This window comes from Bombyx mori, chromosome 8, assembly GCF_030269925.1.
Source record: "Bombyx mori chromosome 8, ASM3026992v2".
Lineage (NCBI taxonomy): Eukaryota > Metazoa > Arthropoda > Insecta > Lepidoptera > Bombycidae > Bombyx > Bombyx mori.
The window spans coordinates 5584957-5608424 of NC_085114.1; the positions used below are offsets into that span (position 1 = coordinate 5584957).

At 35.7% G+C, this 23468-nt stretch overlaps 1 protein-coding gene across 5 annotated transcripts; it reads left to right on the forward strand.

Annotated features, from left to right (window-relative positions):
• The first annotated feature begins 494 nt into the window (after positions 1-494).
• LOC101738926 (serine-enriched protein) lies at positions 495-22896 on the forward strand. 5 transcript variants are annotated; one of them, XM_062669690.1, is made up of 9 exons: positions 495-794; positions 9486-9679; positions 11089-11224; positions 12232-12270; positions 13081-13198; positions 17717-17874; positions 19049-19184; positions 19704-19882; positions 20047-22896. In XM_062669690.1, the coding sequence occupies exons 2-9, from the start codon at positions 9492-9494 to the stop codon at positions 20209-20211; spliced, it is 1119 nt and encodes a 372-aa protein (XP_062525674.1). In that variant the 5' UTR covers positions 495-794; positions 9486-9491; the 3' UTR covers positions 20212-22896. The 5 variants fall into 5 exon arrangements, with proteins under 5 accessions (XP_062525674.1, XP_062525673.1, XP_062525676.1 ...); XM_062669688.1 differs by lacking the exon at positions 495-794 and adding an exon at positions 6351-6495; XM_062669691.1 differs by lacking the exon at positions 495-794 and adding an exon at positions 6351-6495 and having other exon boundaries at positions 20051-22896.
• The last annotated feature ends 572 nt before the right edge of the window (positions 22897-23468 follow it).

Genomic DNA, 23468 nt, shown 5'->3' on the forward strand with positions numbered 1-23468 from the left:
CCAAGCTTAAGAAGTTCTCGTTAAAGAAAGGCTAAGCGACTTTCAGACATCTATTTTTTTCTCCCTACCTAATCGCTAGTGGCCTAAGGGGCTATTCTAGCTACACGCGGCTTAATAAGTGAGCTCACGGAGTTCCACTCAAGAGGACTTCCTAGCACTAGCCCTAGCAATAGCAGTGCTTCGCTGAAACTACCACCGGATCTGAATCGCTACCCCCTAAGATGATCGCGCGAGAAGCTCTGCAAATGATCGAAATGCTCAAATTAATTAAATTAAATTAATTAGTCTTTTAGCTGCGGTCACAAGACCGATAAAGTTGCTAACATACTTCGAAATCAAAATGGTAATGACCTTGCAGTCTGAAACTTATGTCGAATAATCGCGAAGACGACACAGTATTGCAATAAGCTCAAATTCATTCATATGGAATTCACCTTCATCCATTGAGCGGCGACCTTCTACCGGCTCGGCGTCATATTGATATCCGTAACGAGCATGCGCCCGGCAAATTAGAAATTACGCTTGCGCACTATCGCACTCCCGTTGTTGTGTACATAGCGGTTTTCTGTATTTCTAAATCTATCAAATATTCCAAATATATCTTACGTTTCTCTTAGTCTCACGTAATTTTAACTAAAAACACCGATCGCCTTCGTTCCATCAATATTGTTTTATTGCTCGTTAATACGATGATTCATTAATTCGTGAAGTTCGTATACTTTCATAGCGCCGAATTTGCAATTGTTTCGACTAGCATTGAGAAGATAATTTGTTTAGAAGAGCCACATCAATAGGTGAGCAAAAAAAACTGTTTATTATGGTTATAATATGATAGCAGTTGTATCTGTAGACATGCAATCGAGACGTAGGCGTTTACTCCAGACAGATACGTGGGCGTATCATCTGGCTTGTCGTAGTCTGGCCGTTTGTAAAATTATGTGTTCGATAGTGTCGATTTAAGAAGTCCTAATTACAAAACAAAATTCAGGTTTCTGTTTCTATTATTGTAAGTTTATTTCTGAGTAGCTACAGATGTAATGAGAGTTTTGCGCGTTCATACTCTCGTGCCCTTGAAAAGCATTGGGTCTTATTTAAGAGCGGTGTAGCGTTAGTTATACCGAAGTATTGTTCATGGGAAAAAAAGACTAAAGACCAATTTATCAATCGTCAAGAAAATTTTATTCATAAAAGAAATTATAACCTAACTTAACTTATAAGTGAAACATTTGATTTAAATATTAGTTATAAGTTCAATTTTCTTATATACATTTAATATATTTACGACAGACATTATATACTTTTATATTTTCATATAAGACATTTCTCTTATACATGATATATTTTATGTGTAATTGAAAACTAAAAATCAGTCTACAATGATAAAAAGCAATTATTTACAGTCCAAACAATAAGAGAGTTTCATAACTATGTTTTTTTTTAGAAAATCCGCCATCGAAAATGAATTCAATTAAGCCAATATTTAATTGATTATAAAGACGCTCTGTTCTATAAAGTTTTTCAATTGAAATAAATTACATTAAAAATCGGAAACACAAAATTAAGTTAATCGAATATGTGTATCGAAATCGTGTTCGTAATTTTGTAAAGTGCAGCTCTATAATTTTTGGGAGCTATCTCTAGTTCTTTATCGTTCACATAAAATCAATATTGACCATCGAATGTGTTGCCAAGTGACGTGTCAGTAGCCACGCCACGTCCTACATTCGCCACCGAATTCGCACGTGCTAGTGGAAATTGACTCATTATAAGTAATGTTCCAAGAAGAAAATTGTATTTGCAAATTTATATTTTAAATTATATTTTTAAGAGATATGTCCTGCAAGTAATGTTGATAGTACTTTATTGTTCTGATAGAGAAACGGTCTAAGGTGTATATGGTTCGACTTCTGCGAGTGCACCATCTCGCAGAAGGAGGCGGTGGGGGCGCGTGAGAGACGCACAGGCCCGCCGTCGTCGAGCGAGGGCCAGGGAGGCGGATGTCGCTCAAGCCCTGGCCCTCTAAGTGTTTCGGGTCCCCCTCACATGGGGCTAAGGAGACGACGTGCAAGCTGTTCTGCACTCGTTTTACGCAAGAGCATCCGGGTGATGGAAGGTCGGCTATCCTCGACCCACGCTATTTCTGACTCAGCAGGATATTCGGTAGGATAACCCACTTTAACCGGCGTTATCTAAGCGGGTTTCGGATAGCCTGCCCACCGGGGAGGGTAATGGGGGGGATGTGTTCCGCACTAAGCACTTCACCTTCCCCCCTTTGCCTTTTCATGAGTTCTGTCTCATGCGAGGTTCGGATGCGGGTTGTTGAGCGATAGGAGGTTTTAGTCAGTTCAACTCCGAAATTCCATCGGACTTCTCTGGGAATGGAGGACGGAAGTCCGGCGATTTCCACCTGACAAAAAAAAATGCATATAGTGGATACGCCACATCGTAACTGTTACCTTGAGACATGACTTATAACTCTCAAATGAATAATGAAACAGCTCGATCATCAATACAATGCTCTTTACGAAAAACAAAACCACAGCATGAATATCATTGCCCTCGTTCAAGGAAATACGTAAAGGTTTTTCTAATTGGACAGATTGGTGACGACGAGCTCACCTAGTAAATAATGATCACCAGAGCCTGCAGAAATCACACCGTACTATTGAAACATGTGATGGCAGTCTCAATTATATTATATAACGGCTGCCCCACCCTTTAAATCGGAACGCATAAGTATTTTACGGCAGAAACGGTTAGGGTAGTAGTGTCTATCAGTGCGGACCACATTACGCCCAATCAAAAGTTCTTACGCAAACTTAAAAAAAAATCTGTTTGATTTTGTTACAAAATATTCCTTCATCAATTTTTATTTCGCCAAAGGTATTTCGTGTACCTACCGTCTCCCTTCAGGTTTTCTTCAGTAAAAAACATTTCAAAACAAAACAAAAGCCTCGATACAATGGCATCGCGGACAAAGTTCGCTCTAAGGATTGATCTTGTGATAACACGATCGCGGGCCTCGTGCTGTTCCCTTCTCGAATCAACAGATTCCGAATCGCTTTTATTTGTAGCGACGTGGTTGTCAAGGTTTAGTTAGTTAGTTAAAGTGTGGCCATGAGCAGATCTTAAATATGTTATAAGTATATAATATGTTTATGTTAATTAAATATCGTTGAAGTTGTCGTGGCCTAAAGGATAAGACGACCGGTGCATTCGTGTTGGTCGATGCACCGGCGTTCGAATCCCAGGTGGGTACCAATTATTCTAATGAAATACGTGCTCAACAAATGTTCACGATTGACTTCCACGGTGAAGGAATAACATCGTGTAATAAAAAACAAACCCGCAAAATTATAATTTGCGTCATTACATTACATAATGTAAATGCTGATTTTTAACGAACGTGAAAATGTTTTAATCGGCAAGAGGACGTCTTTGAATTAAAAATTGAAAGGACAATCATATTTAAAATCATAATAGCCAGCCAAACACTATTTATTATACCTGATCAATATAGTACAGTAGCAACCCGTATCTACGTAAAAAATGGCCGGATATTTCCCGGTCATCGTTCTCGTCGAACCCGTCACTTGCGACGAAGGGCTCGGCGAGTAAATTAACCCACAGACACAGCCCACTGAGTTTCTCGCCGGATCTTCTCAGTGGGTCGCGTTTCTGATCCGGTGGTAGGTTCTGCGGCTCTTTCTAGGGTTGGCGTTAGTAACATCGTCAGGTTTGAGGCCCGTGAACTCACCTACCAGCCCAGCGGCGCTGACGTGGTTTTTCTAGACCATCAGCTTAGATAGGAAAAAAAACTGTTTTAAAACAGTAAAAGGATCTTTACCAGTGGTAGGACCTCTTGTGAGTCCGCACGGGTAGGTACCACCACCCTGCCTATTTCTGCCGTGAAGCAGTAAGGCCTTTCGGTTTGAATGGTAGGGCAGCCGTTGTAACTATACTTGAGACCTTAGAACTTATATCTCAAGGTGGGTGGCGCATTTACGTTGTAGATGTCTATGGGCTCGAGTAACCACTTAACACCAGGTGAGCTGTAAGCTCGTCCACCCATATAAGCAATAAAAAATATGTTAGGTTATATGTTAATTAAATATGTTATAATATAATATAATGTTATAAGTATTCACACGCGTATAATTCTACTGTGGGCATTAAGTAACCACCAATATCCCATAAAGATTCATTCGCGAATGATCTGCCCTTGAGTTGTTAGGTCTCCTTCGGAGGCGCACGGGCAACTGTTAGCACAAATCCAAGAAGGGATGCCTCATAGCTGAGCCTGTGCTGGCCCATCTGTCCTGGTGAAACTGAAAAGCCCTTCGGGACTTCGTTGGGAATAATAATAAAATAATAATCGCGAAATTAAATCGTAAAAGTAATTGAGATAAAATTTATTTGAATAGCTGTCTTAAAAGAAGACTTGAGACGTTTAGTTCTTTGAAACGAAATACTATATATTATTATATTTAATTGAACAACTTTGTTTTTAAAAAAGTATAGAAAAATAGTAACGCCTAAATATCTAAACATAATAGTTATTGTTATTACGTAGACGTTTATAAAAATTGTGTCTAAAGTAGCATAAACAAACTTATCGAAAATCGATTGCCAGGCAAGCTGTCTTTCGTTTGGCATGGGCGATTTCTTTCTCTTCACCTCCGACAGAGAGAAGCTGAAAAGAAAATGTTTGATTCGCGCCAATGAATTTGGAACAATTCAAAAGAGATTTTACCAATTCAAAATATTGAGAATCATTCTCATGTACTGAAGTTACATATTTATTTTTCATATAAAATATTGGATTGCTATGTTTCATGTTTTCTCTGGTTTTTTTTTTATATGGTAATATAAAGATTTTCCACAAAACGGTCGAAGCTGGGCTATTTATCTGTGTTGTGCCCATAATAGACAGGAATGAGTAAAACCCAGGATCAATTATGTAGGTACCAAATACTCCAGTCCACGGTACAGTAGCTTTTCGAAAAAAAAATCTATAAATTTGAGATCAGTAGTATTTTTATTTTGGAGCTCGCATATCTTGATTTTTATCTATGCGTCGATTACACCAAAGTCAAGCAAGGCATATTACAATTACTTTGTTGAGTCTCCCACCTTATACAGCCACGAGGAAAAGTATTAGGCACCCGAGCAAAATTATCTTAAGTCGGACGACGGCGTGCACATAGCAACACGTGCTACGTGGTCGATGCCTCGTCAATGCTCTCATTAGCAGTGAGGCACTTTGACTATTGACTATTGACTATTGATTAATTGATTATAATAATCTATATATTAATACGTGAAGCGAAAACTTTGTATCCCTTTTTACGAAAATTGCGCGGACGGAGGAGTATGAAATTTTCCACACTTATAGAGAATATAGAGAAGAAGTGCACAATGCTAATTTTTTTAAAAAATAATGCATAAATGATACATTAAATCAATAAAGAAAGCATTAGACACACTACATACCATGTATTTGACGCACACACGCATGCATACTATTTATTGTCAAACTTTTATTCTTGACGTCTGTTGTCAAATTGAGATTAAATATTGTTTGTCTTTGTTAATATTTTTTATAGAGTAGTCTTGGCGAAATTTGTGATTATAGAAGTATAAAATACAATCGTAGTAGTGTACAAACTTACAATATCAATTAATTATAGTCGAATTTCGACTACTGCGGGACCTTTAGTAATAATAAATATTTACTAACAATCACGCCACGTTAACTGGTCCCGTGGTAAGTTCGTAAAGAACTTGTGTTACAGGTACCAGATAACGGAAATAAATGTAATATTTTTATTATACACATAAATATATTTAATATACATCCTTAACCCGGGAAAAGACATTTTTGTATTTATCATACGAATATCCTCCCTTGGCGGGATTCGAACCCGCGACCCCCTTGTGTAGTGACCATGTCACTTACCACTACACCAGACGGCCGTTAAACTGACTATTGAATTAAAAAAGGCAATCTCAGCCACTGTTACTAGAAACTTATTATGAAACATCTCTACCATTTTACCTGCTGGCTTTTATTTATTTTCCTCTAGCTACTTGCATGGATTACACGTCAATATATAAATGAAACTATATAGTTTTAAAATATTATCTAGGCCTTAGTTAAAACGTTTCGAAAAACAGTGAAATTTCGATTTGATGACCAAACGCTAAAACCACATAATATTATGTATAATTTAAATAAATATAATTTCAATTTCATTAATGCGCTTATTCTCTCTAGACTTGTACCGCATCCCATTTTCAGCGAGGACTTTCGGAACGACGGCACTTTCATTTCCTATTTCGTGACAGTCGTCGTTCGGGAGTCGGTAGGGTCGGACGTCGCTTCGGAACTAAATTAACTTTTTTTTCTCTATTTAACATTTTTTAATAACATAATAAAAAGATAATAAATACATCATGGACATCACTATTACGAGACATTTTAGTTTGGACGAAGTGAGTATATTTATTTTAGTCGTAGTAATATACATATAGGCTAATTTTTAATTACCACGTTCGTAATTACAGTAGCAGGATAACAATAATGCGTTTGAGAAATGTACCAATCAACTTTAGCAACTGATTTTGTTAACTATACATTCTTTTGCTTAATATTTTTTGTTCATTACGCTCTTGCTAATTTTTAATGTTAATTCTTTTCTAAATCTAAAATCTCCTTAAAACTTTTTCTCCTTCATCTTTTTTTTTGTTTTTTATTGTTAAGTTGGGTGGACAAGCTCACAACCCGCCTGGTGTTAAGTGGTCACCGGAGCCCATGGACTACGTCTCACTAAGTCTAGGCCTCAGTTTTTACAGTACAACGGTTGTCCTACCCTTCAAAAGCAAACGCTTTACTGTTTCACGCCAGAAATAGGCAGATTGGTGGTACCTACCCGTTTGGGCTCACAAGACGTCCTACCACCATTAATGTAAATTCTTCTATGTATTTCCCCGTATTTCAACCTCGGTCTATGCGCATCCAATTCTAGCACACAGCTCTGAGTAAATCATAATTTCATCTCACATTCAAAAACTTAAGATAACTTAATTTATATTGTAGACCACTAAACATGCTATGATCCTTAAATCAATTTCACGTCACAGCGATTTATATCTAACTAATTGAATCTTCGAAACCGTCGTCAAGGAATCCGAATGTTTGAAAGATCAGTGATCCGTACATATTGGATATTGCAAGACGGTTTACTTAGATTATTCAAACAATGTTTAGAAGTCACATTTTGTCTTTGATCCATGTGATTTAATTAAAAACTTTGTTCGACTTTATTAATTTTTTTTTTTTATTGCTTGGATGTGTGGACGAGCTCACAGCCCACCTGGTGTTAAGTGGTCACTGGAGCCCATAGACATCTACAACGTAAATGCGCCACACACCTTGAGATAAGTTCTAAGGTCTCAGTATAGTTACAACAGCTGCCCCACCCTTCAAACCGAAACGCATTACTGCTTCACGGCAGAAATAGGCGGGGCGGTGGTACCTACCCGTGCGGACTTTGGATAGATAGTTTAAAAACATTTATTTCGCGTCTCAAGGAATACAGTTAATGACATTTATACTGTGCTATTTCTCGTCAGTAAAATAGGACATAAATCGGCGTTTGGTCTGTCTAGATTACAGGTAGTTTTAATAAAATATCTACGTGATTAAGAAATTGAAAACTAGGTAGTTCTTTTACTCGTAATATTTATAAATTAACAGTTAGCTGCACTGGCAGAGTTCATAGTATTGCTAATCTCAATATCGTATATGAAAATTATGGTAATAGTTTCAAATTAATCTTTGTCGTAAGCGAACGCTTAATAAAATTCCATTACTGAATTTAATAGCAATAAAAATATTACGCACATAATATCCTTGAGCTTTCAATTTGAGGACCAATAAAATTCCGAGAGCGGAGCTTCGAACCCCAGCTTTTCCGTGTCATTCGCATAATGATAGGAAAAATCTAGTATTACATAGCACATTTGTCATCTTCGAAAAAATAAAATAAAAGAACCTTTTAAGATATCATATTGAGGTGTCGTATTAAACATTTTTTAGGATACTAATAATTTGATTGTAAGTTGTAAAAGGGTTATGATATTATGTATAAATAAATAATAGTTTAAAAGAACTAACAAAATACGCTTTTATAGAAAATCCAACTAAAAAATAGAAAATAAATTTTAATAAGTTTGAATTAAAAATAGTGTAAGATAAAATGATTTTATTGTAAAAAAGCGTGGGGTGCTTTTCAAAATAACCCAGAAGGGTTATTTTGATAATAACCCAGAAGGGTTATTTTGATAATATCCTGAGTAGAAACTCATAGGTATCTGTTCATAAAATATTTATAACTACTGATACCATGCATCCCACGCTTTTTTTATGTTCAAAGATTCCGTTACAAACATACATACGTCTGAAGCTAATAAAAATGTATTAAAAACTAAATTTTGAGTACTTACTTAACTACTGAATTTCTTTGTATATCATACTTATTCGAAATTAATACCAGACTACAATAATAACCACTACTAGTACTACCAATAATAATAGCCGTAGTGAATTTGTGGTCTGCTTACAATAATTAATTGAAACTTGTGATTAATAATTGTTTATTAGGTGTACACAGATAATTTTTATGTATAGAGCAAGATACCAATCCTGAAAATCAATTATTGGTTTTGAAATGAACTGAAAGCTTACAATTTGCACATTTTTTTAAGTAAATTGAAATGCGATGTATTTTTACTTTGTAAACGCAATATTGGGATTGTACAAACTTAATTATCATTTTTTTTAATACAGAACAACAGGTCACCTGTGTCCGTTCAACTCGGAATAATTAACAATAAAAGCATTTCCATTTACGAACGCGTTCATGACCGACCTTTTATATGAAATTGATGGAAAATAATTGATGGAGTATTAATAAACTGTAGTAAATGTATTTTGGACAATTAATCGAAAAACTTTTATTGTGACAGAGCCACGGAAGACCTGAGCTACATAAGAACTTCGAAGTAAAAAATATTAGACGTATTTTGATTCCAAATTAATATTGTTACACGCTGGGGCTCGTGATAAATAAATGTTCCACCGAAGTACCTACAACTTAGAACTGTATTTATCTGTATCTTAGAACACAGACAGAACACTTTAAAATTCTCAATTCACAATCTCACAAATTCCGACGGGTAACCCACAATCTAGAATGTCGCTTTCCTGATTGAGATATGTGGCTGAAGTCAGAGGGAAGTCAATAATGAATGATTTTTTATCAATTTCTGAGCTGTGAATGTTTCATGATAGATTTTTATAAGTTTGTAATTGTAAATCCAAAAATTGGATATATCAATGGATATATTCAAATTTAAATAAGCTAAGGGCTAGATCGCACTAGTACAACAATAATTTATAATTTCTTTTTCTATATATTCAGTCGTCAATGAGAAGTGGGGCGTTAGCGGCTATGGAGGCGCAGCCTGACCTCAGCACCTTCGAGAACAAGAGCGGGCTGGCGGAGGACATGAAGTTCCTGGCGTCGATGCCTGAGCTCTGTGACGTCACCTTCCTGGTGGGAGACACCAGGGAGCCCGTTTGTGCTGTGAAAGCGGTCCTGGCGGCAAGGAGCAGGTAATCTACAAAATATCATATCTTATTTTCAAATATATCCTTTTTTTTATTGCTTAGATGAGTGATTGAGCTCACAGCCCACCTGGTACATAAACGCGCCACGCACCTTGAGATATAAGTTCTAAGGTCTCAGTATAGTTACAACGGCTGCCCCACCCTTCAAACCGAAACGCATTACTCCTTCACGGCTGAAATAGGCAGGGAGGTGGTACCTACCCGTGCGGACCCACAAGAGGTCCTACCACTAGTAAAGATCCTTTTACTGTTTTAAAACAGTTTTTTTTTCTACCTAAGCTGATGGTCTAGGGAGACCATGTCAGCGTCGCCGGGCTAGTAGGTGAGCTCACGGGGCTCAAACCTGACAATGTTGCTAACACGAACCCTAGCAAGAGCCGTGCTTCGCAGAATCTACCACCGGATCAGAAACACGACCCACTGAGAAAGTCCGGTGAGAAACTCAGTAGGCTGTGTCTTTGGGTCAATTTACTCGCCGAGCCCTTCGTCGTAAGCGAGGGGTTCGACGAAAACGATGACCAGGAAATATCCGGCCAGTTTTTACGTAGATACGGTTTGCTACTGTTCCCATTGGTTATGTATTATTTAAAGTGTTTGGTTGGCTATTATGATTTTAAATATAATTATCCTTTCAATTTTCACTTCAAAGACGTCCTCTTGCCGATAAAAACATTTTCATATTCGTTAAAAATCAGCCTTTATATACAAGTATTACTGAAGCAAACGTTTACTTTAACAGAAAAGAATACTTTTAGCGCAAAACAGAAAATACCTTTTACCCGAAAAAGGGTGTTGAAAATTGTTTGTAAAACAAAGAGCTGTGAAGCATTCCTTTGTAAAGACCGATGTTAGCGGGAGTCGCAAGAATCTATTTGTCTTGTAGGTTGAAGATAGAGTAAACATTGCGATTTCCAAAGTACGTTTTGATAAAGCACTAATGTTATTCATTTGTGGGCACTGACTTACGTGAGCATTTAACGTGAATAAATAACAAATATTGTAGGTTTTTATTCTTATTGTTAAAGTATCCAGACTGCCCATCGAATAAAAAAAATATATATTTTTTAATCCTACCTAAGCTGATAGCCTTGAGAGGCTACTTCAGCGTAACCTTAACTAGTAGGTGAGCTCACGGGGCTCAAACCGGAGTGATGCTAACACTGACCCTAGCAAGAGCAGTGCTTCGCAGAATCTACCACCGGATCGGAAACGCGACCCACTGAGAAGATCCGGCGAGAAACTCAGTGGGCTGAAAGAGTATTGCTCTCGCTCATCGACTTTGAAATGTTTCAGGAAGCAAATTAGCCCCTTTTTATAACTGCAAGATTAATAAAATTTACTAAAAAATATTTTTAAGAATATCTAATGGATTGAACTTTAAATTTTATCTTTAGAGTCTTCCAAAAAATGCTATATCAAGCTCCAAGTCCTCAGAGAAAGAAGGAACCAGGACCAAGAGAGAACAAGCTAAGATTATTCTTGAAACGTTCCTCGGAGCCTCTTCTGAATCTACAAAATGCAGCACAGCAGGTAAGATGAAAATTTTCAAAACGAATAAACACTGTATGCTAGGAATGCAACTGTCCTTCATCTTGATAATGTGTGAATGATGAATTTGTTTATACCAATAGCCTATACCAAACCTACCATTATCATTGAACGGATTCGATAATATATTACCTCGCACTATCCCGTAAACTTCTTCAATTAAATAACAAAAGATTCGAACCTTTAGAATCAAAACCATCTGATTACAATCTATTAGAACCAGTTCTCGTGTTATCAACATGTCTGGATAATATATTTCAAACTTCGAACGATAGAAAGATAAAATTTTCTTTATTTTTTTGAAGCTATTTTGAAGCTGTGGTCACTTTTTATCAAAAAAAAGCTAGACAGTTACAAAATTTCACTCAAACAAATGAGCTCTCATTAAAACATCAGACACTTATTCTATTGAATAACGAAAGTTTCGAACCTTTAGAACCAAAACCAGCTGATTACAATCCAATAGAACCACTGTTCGTGTTGTCAACGTGTCTGGATAGTATATTTCAAACTTCGAATGAATGATAGAATTTCCTTTCTTTTTTTTGAAGCTATTTTGAAGCTGTGGTCACTTTTTATCAAAACAAAGCTAGACAGTTACAAAATTTCACTCAAACAAATGAGCTCTCATTAAAACATCAGAAACTTATTCTATTGAATAACGAAAGATTCGAACCTTTAGAACGAAACCCAGCTGATTACAATCCAATAGAACCACTGTTCGTGTTGTCAATATGTCTGGATAATATATTTTAAACTTCGAATGAATGATAGAATTTCCTGTTTTTTTTTTTGAAGCTATGGTTACTTTTTATCAAAACAAAGCTAGACAGTTGCAAAATTTCACTCAAACGAATGCGCTCTCATTAAAACATCGGAAACGTTCACATTCAAAAGGAGAATAAGTTTAACAACTAAGGGGTTCGGTGTAAATGGAAAACATTTTTATTTTGGAAAATGTTAACGCGTTTTTACTATGTTTAATGCAGAGATCAAGTTTCGCGCAGCAATTGGCACCTATACAAGAGGTAAAAACTAAATTATCGACGTCTAAAGGCACTTGTCTCGTTGGTTTCAACTGTCAGCGTTCAAAGTTTTATAAATATTACACTTTTCTAATACTCATAATTAATATACTTCTGCGTGTTTGTAGATGCGTTGTTTTCCTTCATTCGAAAAAGTTGGTTCATTTTTTTTGTAACTTTATATACATATATATTGCATGTTTGTTCCTATACAGACCTGTAAATTTATTTTTCGAAAAATTGGAATTTTTATAACTATTACTTTTCTCCTTCATATCTTGTATAAACTCTGTTTCATTAATGTACATATTATTTATACATAAAATTGTTATTGTAGCCTCGTTAAGCATGTATTTGTGTTTAAGCCTGTATTCGTTTTTTGTTCACGAGCTTAGAGAATTCTTTATTACGAAATTACCATAATTGGTTTTCCGAGTTTATTCGGCAATCTCTGAGAGTAAACGAGACATCGATCGCTCATTGAATATATTTAAATAAATATGCGAACAGGTTCTTTTCAAATTTTCTGTCGTTGCGGATAATATTACATTAAATATTTTGTGATTGAACATTTAAGATGTTTTAAAATAAATTCTTGTTCATTTTTTAAATATTTTTGTATAGTTCACTCTAAGCAATCTAATAAGCCTTTGAGCATTTAAGATATTTTGAAGATACTTTTCCTTTTTTTATGTTTTTATGTAGTACACCCAAAAAATTCTATAAGCCTTTGAACATTTAAAATGTTTTCACCGAAAGTCTCGTATTTTTTTTTCTAAATATTTTATATTTAAATTTTTGTGCTTTTTCAAGCCTTCTGCTCAGCAACATCAGACCTTAATAATCGAAGAATTTGAACCGGACGTTTTTCGTCAACTAATCGAGTATATCCATACCGGATGTGTTACTCTTCAACCAAGAACTCTTCTGGGTAAGTGATTTTCTTTGTTTTATTTATAAATCAATGGATGGAATAATTTTTCAAATTAATTTCAATTCAATTTCAAGCATTTTACTACATTTTCCAAGGTTTTACCTTTATTCAAAATAAACCTTATCAGAATGGATTCTGTCAATTTATTCACTGTTGAATGACTAGAGAGATTTTTTTTTTTAAAACGATCAAACAAAGAAATAAATTGTAAGTGAATACTCTAGTTAGATGTATATAGATTACTAAGTAACTTTCAAATTAAATTTCTTGTGAAATCGAAAGCGTTTTATCCAATTTTTATCATTAATCGCCCACCATTTTGCGACATAAATTCTATGTTTCATTTGTATATAATATTATTATAATTGTAAAATATAAAATATTCCAATGCTATTGGAACTTTGACCATAACATGTCAATTAGACGAGGATGTTCACCGCTTGGCATCTATGGTTTTCAGCCCTTTGCCATTTAGCCTACGTATGCTACGGTAAAAATAAATAATAGTTTAAAAAAACTAAAAAAATACACTTTTATAGAAAATCCAACTGAAAAATAGAAAATAAATTTGAATTAAAAATAGTGTAAGAAAAAATGATTTTATTGTAGAAAAAGGGTGGGGTGCTTTTCAGGATATTATCAAAATAACCCTTCTACTCATATCTGTTCATAAAATATTGATAACTACTGATACCATGTACCCCACGCTTTTTTTAAAATAAAATAATTTTTTTTACACTTTTTTAAGGATTTGATTTTTTTTTAAGTATTGAATTGTCATCGGTCCTTAATAAGTATACCAAATTTCGAGTTAATCCGATGTTTTGAAGGGGGTCAAAATCATGTTCAAAGATTTCGTTACATACATAATATACGTCTGAAGCTAATAAAAACGTATTAAAAAATCAACTTATTGAGCAGAACCTTAAGATTATTTTTTTGTAATTACCATACACTGTTCATATTGATGTTAGAAGTACAGCATCAATTATGCACACTGTAAATAACAAAACCCGAACGAAGCCAATAAAACGATCAATTTTGTTCTAAATGGGTACATTTGAAATTACATTTCCACTGTCACCAGCAAATTCGTTTACCCATACCGACGTTTGACGTTATATCGAAAATTGAATCAGCGTTCAGTTTAGTCCGACGACCTGACGAATACTGTGGGGCGCCGGTTTTAATGAATTTTAGATCGATGAAGCAAAACGAAGGGGTTTTTTTAATTTGCGAAAAAATTGGTTAAAAGTTTTTTTTTTATTGCTTAGATGGGTGGACGAGCTCACAGCCCACCTGATGTTAAGTGGTTGCTGGACCCCATAGACATCCACAACGTAAATGCGCACCCACCTTGAGATATAAGTTCTAAGGACTCAGTACAGTTACAACGGCTGCCCCACCCTTCAAACCGAAACGCATTACTGCTTCACGGCAGAAATAGGCGGGGCGGTGGTACCTACCCGTGCGGACTCACAAGAGGTCCTACCACCAGTAAAAAGTAATATACCAGTAAAGTATAAACGCGTTGTCTTCAAATATTGACGGATTAGTAAGGTCTCGTTTCTCAAGGTACTAGTTTATACACTATGCGTGATACACATGGGCTTTAGTGCCTATTCATTAAGGGTGACATTGGCTTTTTCTTTGGGCTGTGTCCAGAACGTCATACAAGGTGTCCAAACAACTCCCCTTGTATTCTTTCACCAGATGTCCGATTTACGCTCGGGATTAGAATCCGGTCAGATTAGGGGGTAGCCGCGGTCAACAATACAGTCAGACTCGCGGCGCTACCCGTAATGCCGAGTTTACATTACGAAATTAGTGTCATGCATGTTGAGCTCAGTTTCACGAAAGTAGTTTCGATATATGCGAAAGTAATTTCGTTAAAAAATTAGTGTCGCGAAAGCCACAGTATCGCAGTAACCATGGCGCCTTCAGCAGCAAAGCTATAATTTGCTATATTCAATGTAGCTAAAGAAATGCTTATATACCTATAAACTTAAAAAAAGACTATCAAGAAAAAAAAAAGTTGGTAGATTCGAGGATGGTCAACAAGAAGGCATTTAGGTGCAATGAAGTTAGTCTCTGAATTAGCAGATGAAGATCCTGAGAGTTATAAAAACTATTTTCGAATGAGTGAAGATAATTTTGATTTTTTACTATAGGTGTTTCGGGACCCTTCTCATTAATATTCATTAATAAGATCTATATTTTTTTCTGTACTCCATCATTGGTTTGCCATTTTCAACGCTTGAAGCGCGTCCGAACTAACAATACACACGTCCGCAAAGCGCAGGCCCTTTCGCGTCGCGTCTACACTATGAAATTAGTTGCATGACACTAATTTCACCAAAAAATCGCGCAGGGCACGAAACTAATTTACATGCATGAAATTAATGCAAGCATTACGAAAGTATTAAATTACACGTGAAACTGTTGGTAAAACTAATGTCACGAAATTAATTTCACGCCACTAATTTCGTAATGTAAATTCGGCTTAAGAGGCCCTGTAACCTTCACCAGGGAGTAGGTTGTCTCCTACAGGGCCCGGAGGCGGGCCCCCCGGCCACAAGCGGTGACGGATTGGTGCGAAGAGGGCTGAGCTCTGCCTCTCTCGTTCCACCGTCTCCTTCTACGAGATAGTGAACTCGTAGAAGTCAAACATTGCCTTGTCAATGGCATATTTCCCTTCAAAATAAAAAAAAAATTAAGAACGGATTTTACTACAAATATAACTGGTACATTACTGGCTTTTCGTAAGTTACAACATTAATTGCAGATAAATAATGCATATAATACACTTAAATGGATTACTCATGAAACAGATATCAAGAAGTTCTTGAGACATGAGTTCTAAAGTCTCCATTTTTACTGTATACTCATGTTAATAAATAGAAAACTGGAACAAGCGTAGAATAGGTGTTATTTCAGTCTTAATCATACGATGACAACAAAATATATTATATACTATATTATATTATATACCCGGCAGACTTCGTAGTGCCTTAAAAATACCTAAACATTTGTATAAAATAAACTTAAAACAAACAAAAGGAATCCATCGAAGGACACATCAAAGGGAAAACAAAATGGTTATTTTTAATTAAATTCCGAGCATTCTCATGTTTATCTACCTTTTAAACCTTCTCTGGACTTCCACAAATAATTCAAGACCAAAATTAGCTAAATCGGTCCAGCCGTTCTCGAGTTTTAGCGAGACTAACGAACAGCAATTCATTTTTATATATAGAGATTTCTTCTCTAACAAAAAAATGATATCATACTCGTATATCAAGTGCTGTTTTCGATATAATATCTCTTTATTAGATTGGGAGAAATCATAAGCACTCGATTTATTAATAACGTCTGCCGTAATGAACATTGATAAAAAAAAACTTATTTCATATTTTATTATTACCGATCTGTTGACATGTTTTGTTCATATTGAATTATTTAGTTTCCATTTTTTACACTCTTTGTATTTTTTTTACGAAAGCTAATTTGTTCGCTGTAAACAAGCAATTTAATTAATAAATCTCATTTTCCGTAACTTTGAATAAATTTCAGAACTTTAGCAAACAAGCGAAGGCTCAAACTTCATGTTGAAATGTTGTTCAAATTATTCAACCTCATTAATTATAATCGAATATTGAAATTGCTAATTAAGTAAATTTAAAATTAATAACCGTGTACTTATTGAAAGTTAACTTTTGCGTTACGCAAACTTTAATTAGAAAATCAGGTTGTGTTTATTGGCTCTGACATAGATATGTAAACCCCACAAATAATTTGTAAAATAGCTTAGCAATAAGTGTAAAAATTTTATTGTTAAGACCCTAGTCTTGACCATAGACTACTAATGTTACAAAAGATCTATTGGGCTATAAAATTAAGCAATCAAGTCTTAAGGTTCAAATTTCAAATTACGTGACGCTATTCGCGCTGTGATTTTGATCCCGTTGATGGATCTGTGAAGTATCTATATTAGCACCAATTAAAATTGGAAATTATGATGTCGCGAATATTCCACCCATAATATTGTTACGCACTGAGGGTTCGGGATAAATAAAATTTCACCAAAGTACAACTTAAAAACTGTATTCAACACTTAAAACACTCAAACACTTCACAAATACTTTTAAACTCTCAATTCGCTTGTTCCGCTTCGCTTCAGGTGATCCGTTCGCTGTTTCGCTTCGAGTAGTTCCGATTACTGACTGACTGCGTGCCATCCCTACAACGCTTTTATAGCCGATACCTCATCCCTAGAATTATCGAAAATATTCCACACCTCTAGTCGTAGTTTCCGCTATCTGTCAATAAATGGCGTTGTACTTCTCGAGCATTCTGGATCCTTCGATATTCGTTCGACTATTCGGCGCTAGATGGCGTTACTCTTACCGGCGTAACAATATTATTTATTTATAATATTGTAAATTAATTAAGCAGATTAAGGCACCCGTCACGTGGTTTCAATCCAATGAAATTCATATTTTATTTTAATTCCAGGAGTTATGAATGCGGCTGATTACTACGGCTTGGATGAGCTGCGACGAGCTTGCGCTGGTTTCGTACAGTGCTGTATCACCGTGGATACTGTATGCGCATTACTAGCTTCGGCCGAGCGTTACATACAATATAAGTGCACGAAGTCGCTGGTCCAGAAGGTAAGTTTTACTCATGGTAGGACATTTACTGGTGGCAGGACCTCTTGTGATTCCGCACGGGTAGGTACCACCCGCCTATTTCTGCCGTGAAGCAGTTATGCGTTTCGGTTTGAAGGGTAGGGCAGCCGTTGTAGCTATACTGAGACCTTAGAACTTATATCTCAAGGTGGGTGGCACATTTACGTTGGAGCGTTCTATGGGCTCCAGCAACCACTTAACACCAGGTGGGCTGTGAGATCGTCCACCCGTCTAAGCAATAAAATATAATAATAATAATAATAAATTCAGTGCTAATGCTTCTTAGTCAGATCTATATTTCCTAGTCATCGCTACCATTTGTGCAGATTTAACTGATTTCAATAATTTCGTTTATTTTATAAAATTTATGTTGTTTTCTGTTATAGTAAATTTAGGAATCTCAGAAGCATTTATTATTTTGTATTCACAAGATTTTATATAGAATCTGTTTTCAAAATCGGTACTAAGTTCGTGATTATTACAAAGCTATAGTTTCTGGTTTGATATCCGCTTCTATTTAATACGATTGAGACATCGATGGTAAGCTTGGTCACGAAGCTTTACAAAAGCTCTTCATTAAGTATTCATATCAAGTCTATACTAATATATAAATCTACAGTGTTTTTTAAGGATGTTCCGTTATAACTACTAAACCATGCATTCGATTGACTTGAAACTTGGTATCCGTGTAGGAAATACATGTACTTAATGTATAGGTCAATATTTATATGAGTGTTGGACTCCCTAATAATATTGACAATAAATAATAATGTTAATTTTAAATGCCCAGCGAAGCGGGCGAGTACGGCTAGTCTGCTGTATATATAAAAATGCATTGCTGTTCGTTAGTCTCGCTAAAACTCGAGAACGGCTTGACCGATTCGGCTAATTTTGGTCTTAAATTATTTGTGGAAGTCCAGAGAAGGTTTAAAAGGTAGATAAATATGAATGTGCCCGGAATTAAATAAAAATAACAATTTTGTTTTTCCTTTGATGTGTTCCCCGTCGGACGGATTCTTTTTGTTTATTTTAAGTTTATTTTTTACAAAAGCTTGGGTCTTTTATTTATCGATTGAGGCACTACGAAGTTTGCCGGGTCAGCTATATTTTATAAAAACTTTAAAGAAAGCGATAAAATCGAATTATAAATATTTAGGTTCTAGAATTCGTCGATGAGCATGGCAATGAGGTATTAAACTTGGGATCCTTCACGCTTCTTCCTCAACATGTTGTCAGATTGATCCTAGCAAGAGATGAACTCCGAGCGGATGAATTCACCAAATTTCAGGCATGTAATTTTTTATAAAGAAATTTCAATACTTATTTTCATAAACTTTTTGTATACGGGTTGCTTATAGACGTCGGGTATTAAGCTGTTACTGAAAAACTTAATAACATAATAATGCGAATACCACTAAACTTATTTAATGTTTTTGACTACACCCACACACACCCTCTTACACTCACTCATGTTCAGACTCATTACACACAGAGGGTACATTAATACACTCATTTCTATATTTTTTGTTAATTGTTATATTTTTAAGCTCACATTTTGTCACTTTTATGCAATCCATGAATTTCAGTTTAATTTTTATTTATTGATTTTGTATTTTTGTTTACATATTTGAAGTAAAGCTGTTGTATTCTTTGTATGAAGAGCACTGCTGCTTAAAATACAGGTTTTATCACCTAGTTCAAGCACAGATGCAAATTATGATTGTTTCTACTTCTATATTAACAATAAATAAATAAATCGATCGATTTAAAAAACCAACAATTTAAAATGGCGTTCATACATTTTCAGGCAGCACTTATGTGGGGCAAAAAATTTTGCGACACGAACCAAAACACATCATTGAAAGACGTCATTGGGAATTTCTTGGAATACATACAGTTCCATAGAATTCCAGCGAATGTTCTCATGAGGGAAGTGCATCCGCTGGGCTTGGTACCGTATTCCATTATCATGAACGCTTTGGCGTATCAGGTACGATTTTCGATTATACTGATTTGGCTTTTAAAACCAATATAATATTCACCTGCTAGTAGTTTTGCTTCTGGCTGACTTTACCAATTGTTTTAATGATTCACGAATGAACGGCTTCGTAGAATTTCATTTTGTGAACGATTTTTAAAACACTCTTGTTGCAGGCAGACCCCGCTAGCGTAGATCCAGGGAAACTGTCTCCAGCGAGAATTCGACGAGCCGGCCGGTCGATGTCTGTGCAGTCGTCAATGGATCCCTACGGGTCCAACACCACCCTCTCCTCCACCGGCTCGAGCGATGTTCCGTCTTCAGACTCTCGGCACAACTAACGCGAGGCGAACCTCCCCCGTCCCGCGCCCGATCCCGTCCCTGGACCTTCCACTGCTCCTCACATTCCTCCACCCACTCCTTTACCGGCGCCGGAAAAAATGCCGGAGAAATTTGGACTATTCTCCTCTATAAAGCGCGCAGCTAGTAAAAAGTTCGGTGATCGTCGTTCACCAACGCCGAAAACTCGAGAGCCACGCTCCAAGTCGGACTCTATTAAGCATGCCGCGTTAACGAGACAAGTGTCGGAAACTGTAGGTGCGTCCGGCGATGCGACTTTCGAACGATGCCGGCCAAAAAAGCGCGATAGTGATACAGAATTTCCTGTACGTAAGTCTACGTCTGAACTATCGGAAAGTTTTCCGTTCGTGAGACGTGCTTTAGCTGAAATCGAAAACGGACTAAATTACTTCAGGAGATCAATTACATCCGATAGTACTGAATCTAAGCAACCATTAGCTAGGACGGAGCCAGTAGTCGTGGTTGCAGCTGCCGAAGATGACACTCCAGCTTCGCCACCTCCTCCAATGGGATTAAAAGAGCGTCGCGGTTCAAGAGGCTCTCCGTGTGCCAATCTTCCACCATTGATGTTACCTCCGAGCTCACCAGATCCTTCGCCAGGTCGTTTGTCACCGAATCGTTTGTCTCCACAGAGGCCAAAGGAGCCCTTATCGGCACCTATTGCTCGCAACCCACCGAGACGTGTGAGAACCCGTTCGGAAGTTCCTCCTGAACCACCACCGCGATCTCCACCGACACCCAGACCAGCATCGGTGTCTCCAAAACACACGTTCACTTTCAAGATAGTACTTAAAAAAGTAGAAAGTACACCGAATACTTCGTTCGATAAACCCGAACAATGAGAGTACCTCCTCTAAGCGCGGCCGTTGTAATGCGGTGGAGTACTCGAGGTATATAACGCGCTTTCTCCATTTTATAGAAAAGCTAGTATATTATATTATATAGTTAGCACCGAATGGAGTACATATATCCTGATATATATTGAATGGATTACCGAATGTTTTTTGTCGTATTCTGATGAATACAAGGGCTGGATCCCTTTAAATAGTGTGTATATCGATATAGTTTGTCAAGTGAGCAAATGATGTCGTTGATGTTTGATTAAATAAATTACTTATTACTTAAGTGATGTGGCGTTACACTGTTACTGGTTTCCCAAAACGTGAGAATCCTTCCCTTATCTTATTCTATAAGCTTCACAACTTAAAATGAAAGTAAATATTTCGTTTGATATGTGCCTCCTACTGTATTACTGTGTATTTTATTAATCTTACTCATGTAAATTAATATCATATTCAAATCCTAATCTTAAATGTAATTTTGATACAGTAGGTGAAAAGTGAACAGTTTGTTTAAATGTATTTTGGATGTTATACAAGTTGTTCAATGTGAAAGTATTTTTGTAAAATTATATTTAACGAAGATGCTTTGTAGTTTTTCAGTAACAATGTTTTCCTATTTGGTAATAATTGCATAATTCGTCTTCTCGCATTAAGAATGTATAATCTGAAAACTTACTAAATTTTACAGGAGAGCAAAGGCTTAACATATTTTTAACATATTTTTAATATCAATTATCTTTGCAACATTTATTTTTTAATTTTTACCAGTTACATTATCTGTCTTTTAAAATAAGATAAAATTATGTATTAATTTTGTTAATAGTAGTCACAAAATAGGTAAACAAAAAAAATTAAAACTAAACTACGCTCTTTTGACATTGTATTTGTGAGAAAAATACTGGTGATACCAAATGATTCCGCATATTAACTCGATTTCGAATATTTTTGGAAATTTTACACTTTTAATGCGAAAAGACGAATTGCTAACAGCGAGACGCTTCCACTAGGTTCCAATAAAAATCATATTGGTATTTTAGACATTTGTATTACCCATTTCATTCAGATGAGGAATCATTGTTATTGAAGGCATCTTCGAACCCCTAACCCACATTATCTGTTGTGATGTGCGTGTGTTGAAATGTGTATGGTTATATAATTAAGGTTTCTACGATGTTTATATTCATAAATGTATTTTAAAAGACTATTTTCATACTATGTCGAATGTTGTGTGTTGCGTTGTTGTTAATTACTTATTGATTTTACGACTTTTATATGTCGATTATATTAATTGGTCAACACATCTCAATTACTTTTGAAAAATTTTAGTCATGTCAAATTTTTTTACAAATGCTGTCAGGATTATTGTTCACAGGAAATTCCTTCATAATGCCACCATATACCTATTTATTTCAATTCATATTGAAATCCGAACGGAATTTCATTGAATTTTAAATAATTTTTTACACTTATTAGTCCTATCTAATTAAGGTCCCCTTTGAATTAAAGCCAATGAAATTGTAAGAAAAAAATCCTAATCTACATCGAAGTGAGTATGAGAATGGTCATAGTATTTAAATATCAATCATAATTTGTAGTATGTAACTTCTTCATGATGTTTTTTGTATATTATAATGTTTGCTAGTATTATTATAATAATAGTCTTCGAGTTTTTTAAGTGTATCTTTTTCTCTAAGGGTCTGTTGTGTATACGGTTTTTTTTTTGTAAATGTTATTATGTTTCTAATTAATTCGGTATTTCTACACGAATTGAATACAATTGCTGGCGTAACTGAAACTTCATAAGATTAAATTTCTTAATATTGTTGTATTGTTTAACTTTCTAACATTACGTTGCACCCGTATTATTTTTTTCGATAATATATTCTACTAACGTTGTGTAAATAAAAAGTGGACACAAAATATTGGAACGAAGTTCCTTATGGTACGATGCGGAGGGGTACCCTAACCGGGAAAAAATGTCCGTAACGTAAGATTTTTATTAGTAATGCACACAGTGTACGACTTAACTTTGTAATAACGTACAAAAATAACATATTTTTTATCATTCATTGACCACGATCTCAGAGCGTTCGTTTGCGCAATACACTAGATCTTATGCAAACAACCGTGAATGAAGTGTACCACAATAAGTTCGCACGTTACCAAATGACCGTGGGTTGTTGCGAAACCTCCAGTTTTATTTCCTTTATACCTCGAATAAAACTTAAAATTAATATTCTTTTTTTATAATATTGCTTGATTTCCGATACAGTAAAACTAACTCCGTTGAGTCACGTGTACTGACTTCTAAGCTGGCTTAAAATAACTTTTCAATGAGCTCTCAAAGAAATAGATACAAATTTTGAACACCATCGTGTGATAAGATTTGAACACTT

Excerpts from the sequence above, each read along its gene's own strand:
- LOC101738926 (XM_062669688.1), top strand. The coding sequence starts at position 6,457 with ATGGACATCACTATTACGAGACATTTTAGTTTGGACGAA. Across the intron at positions 6,496-9,485 it reads GACATTTTAGTTTGGACGAA|TCGTCAATGAGAAGTGGGGC; the intron begins GTGAGTATATTT and ends CTATATATTCAG. Across the intron at positions 19,883-20,046 it reads TGAACGCTTTGGCGTATCAG|GCAGACCCCGCTAGCGTAGA; the intron begins GTACGATTTTCG and ends CTCTTGTTGCAG.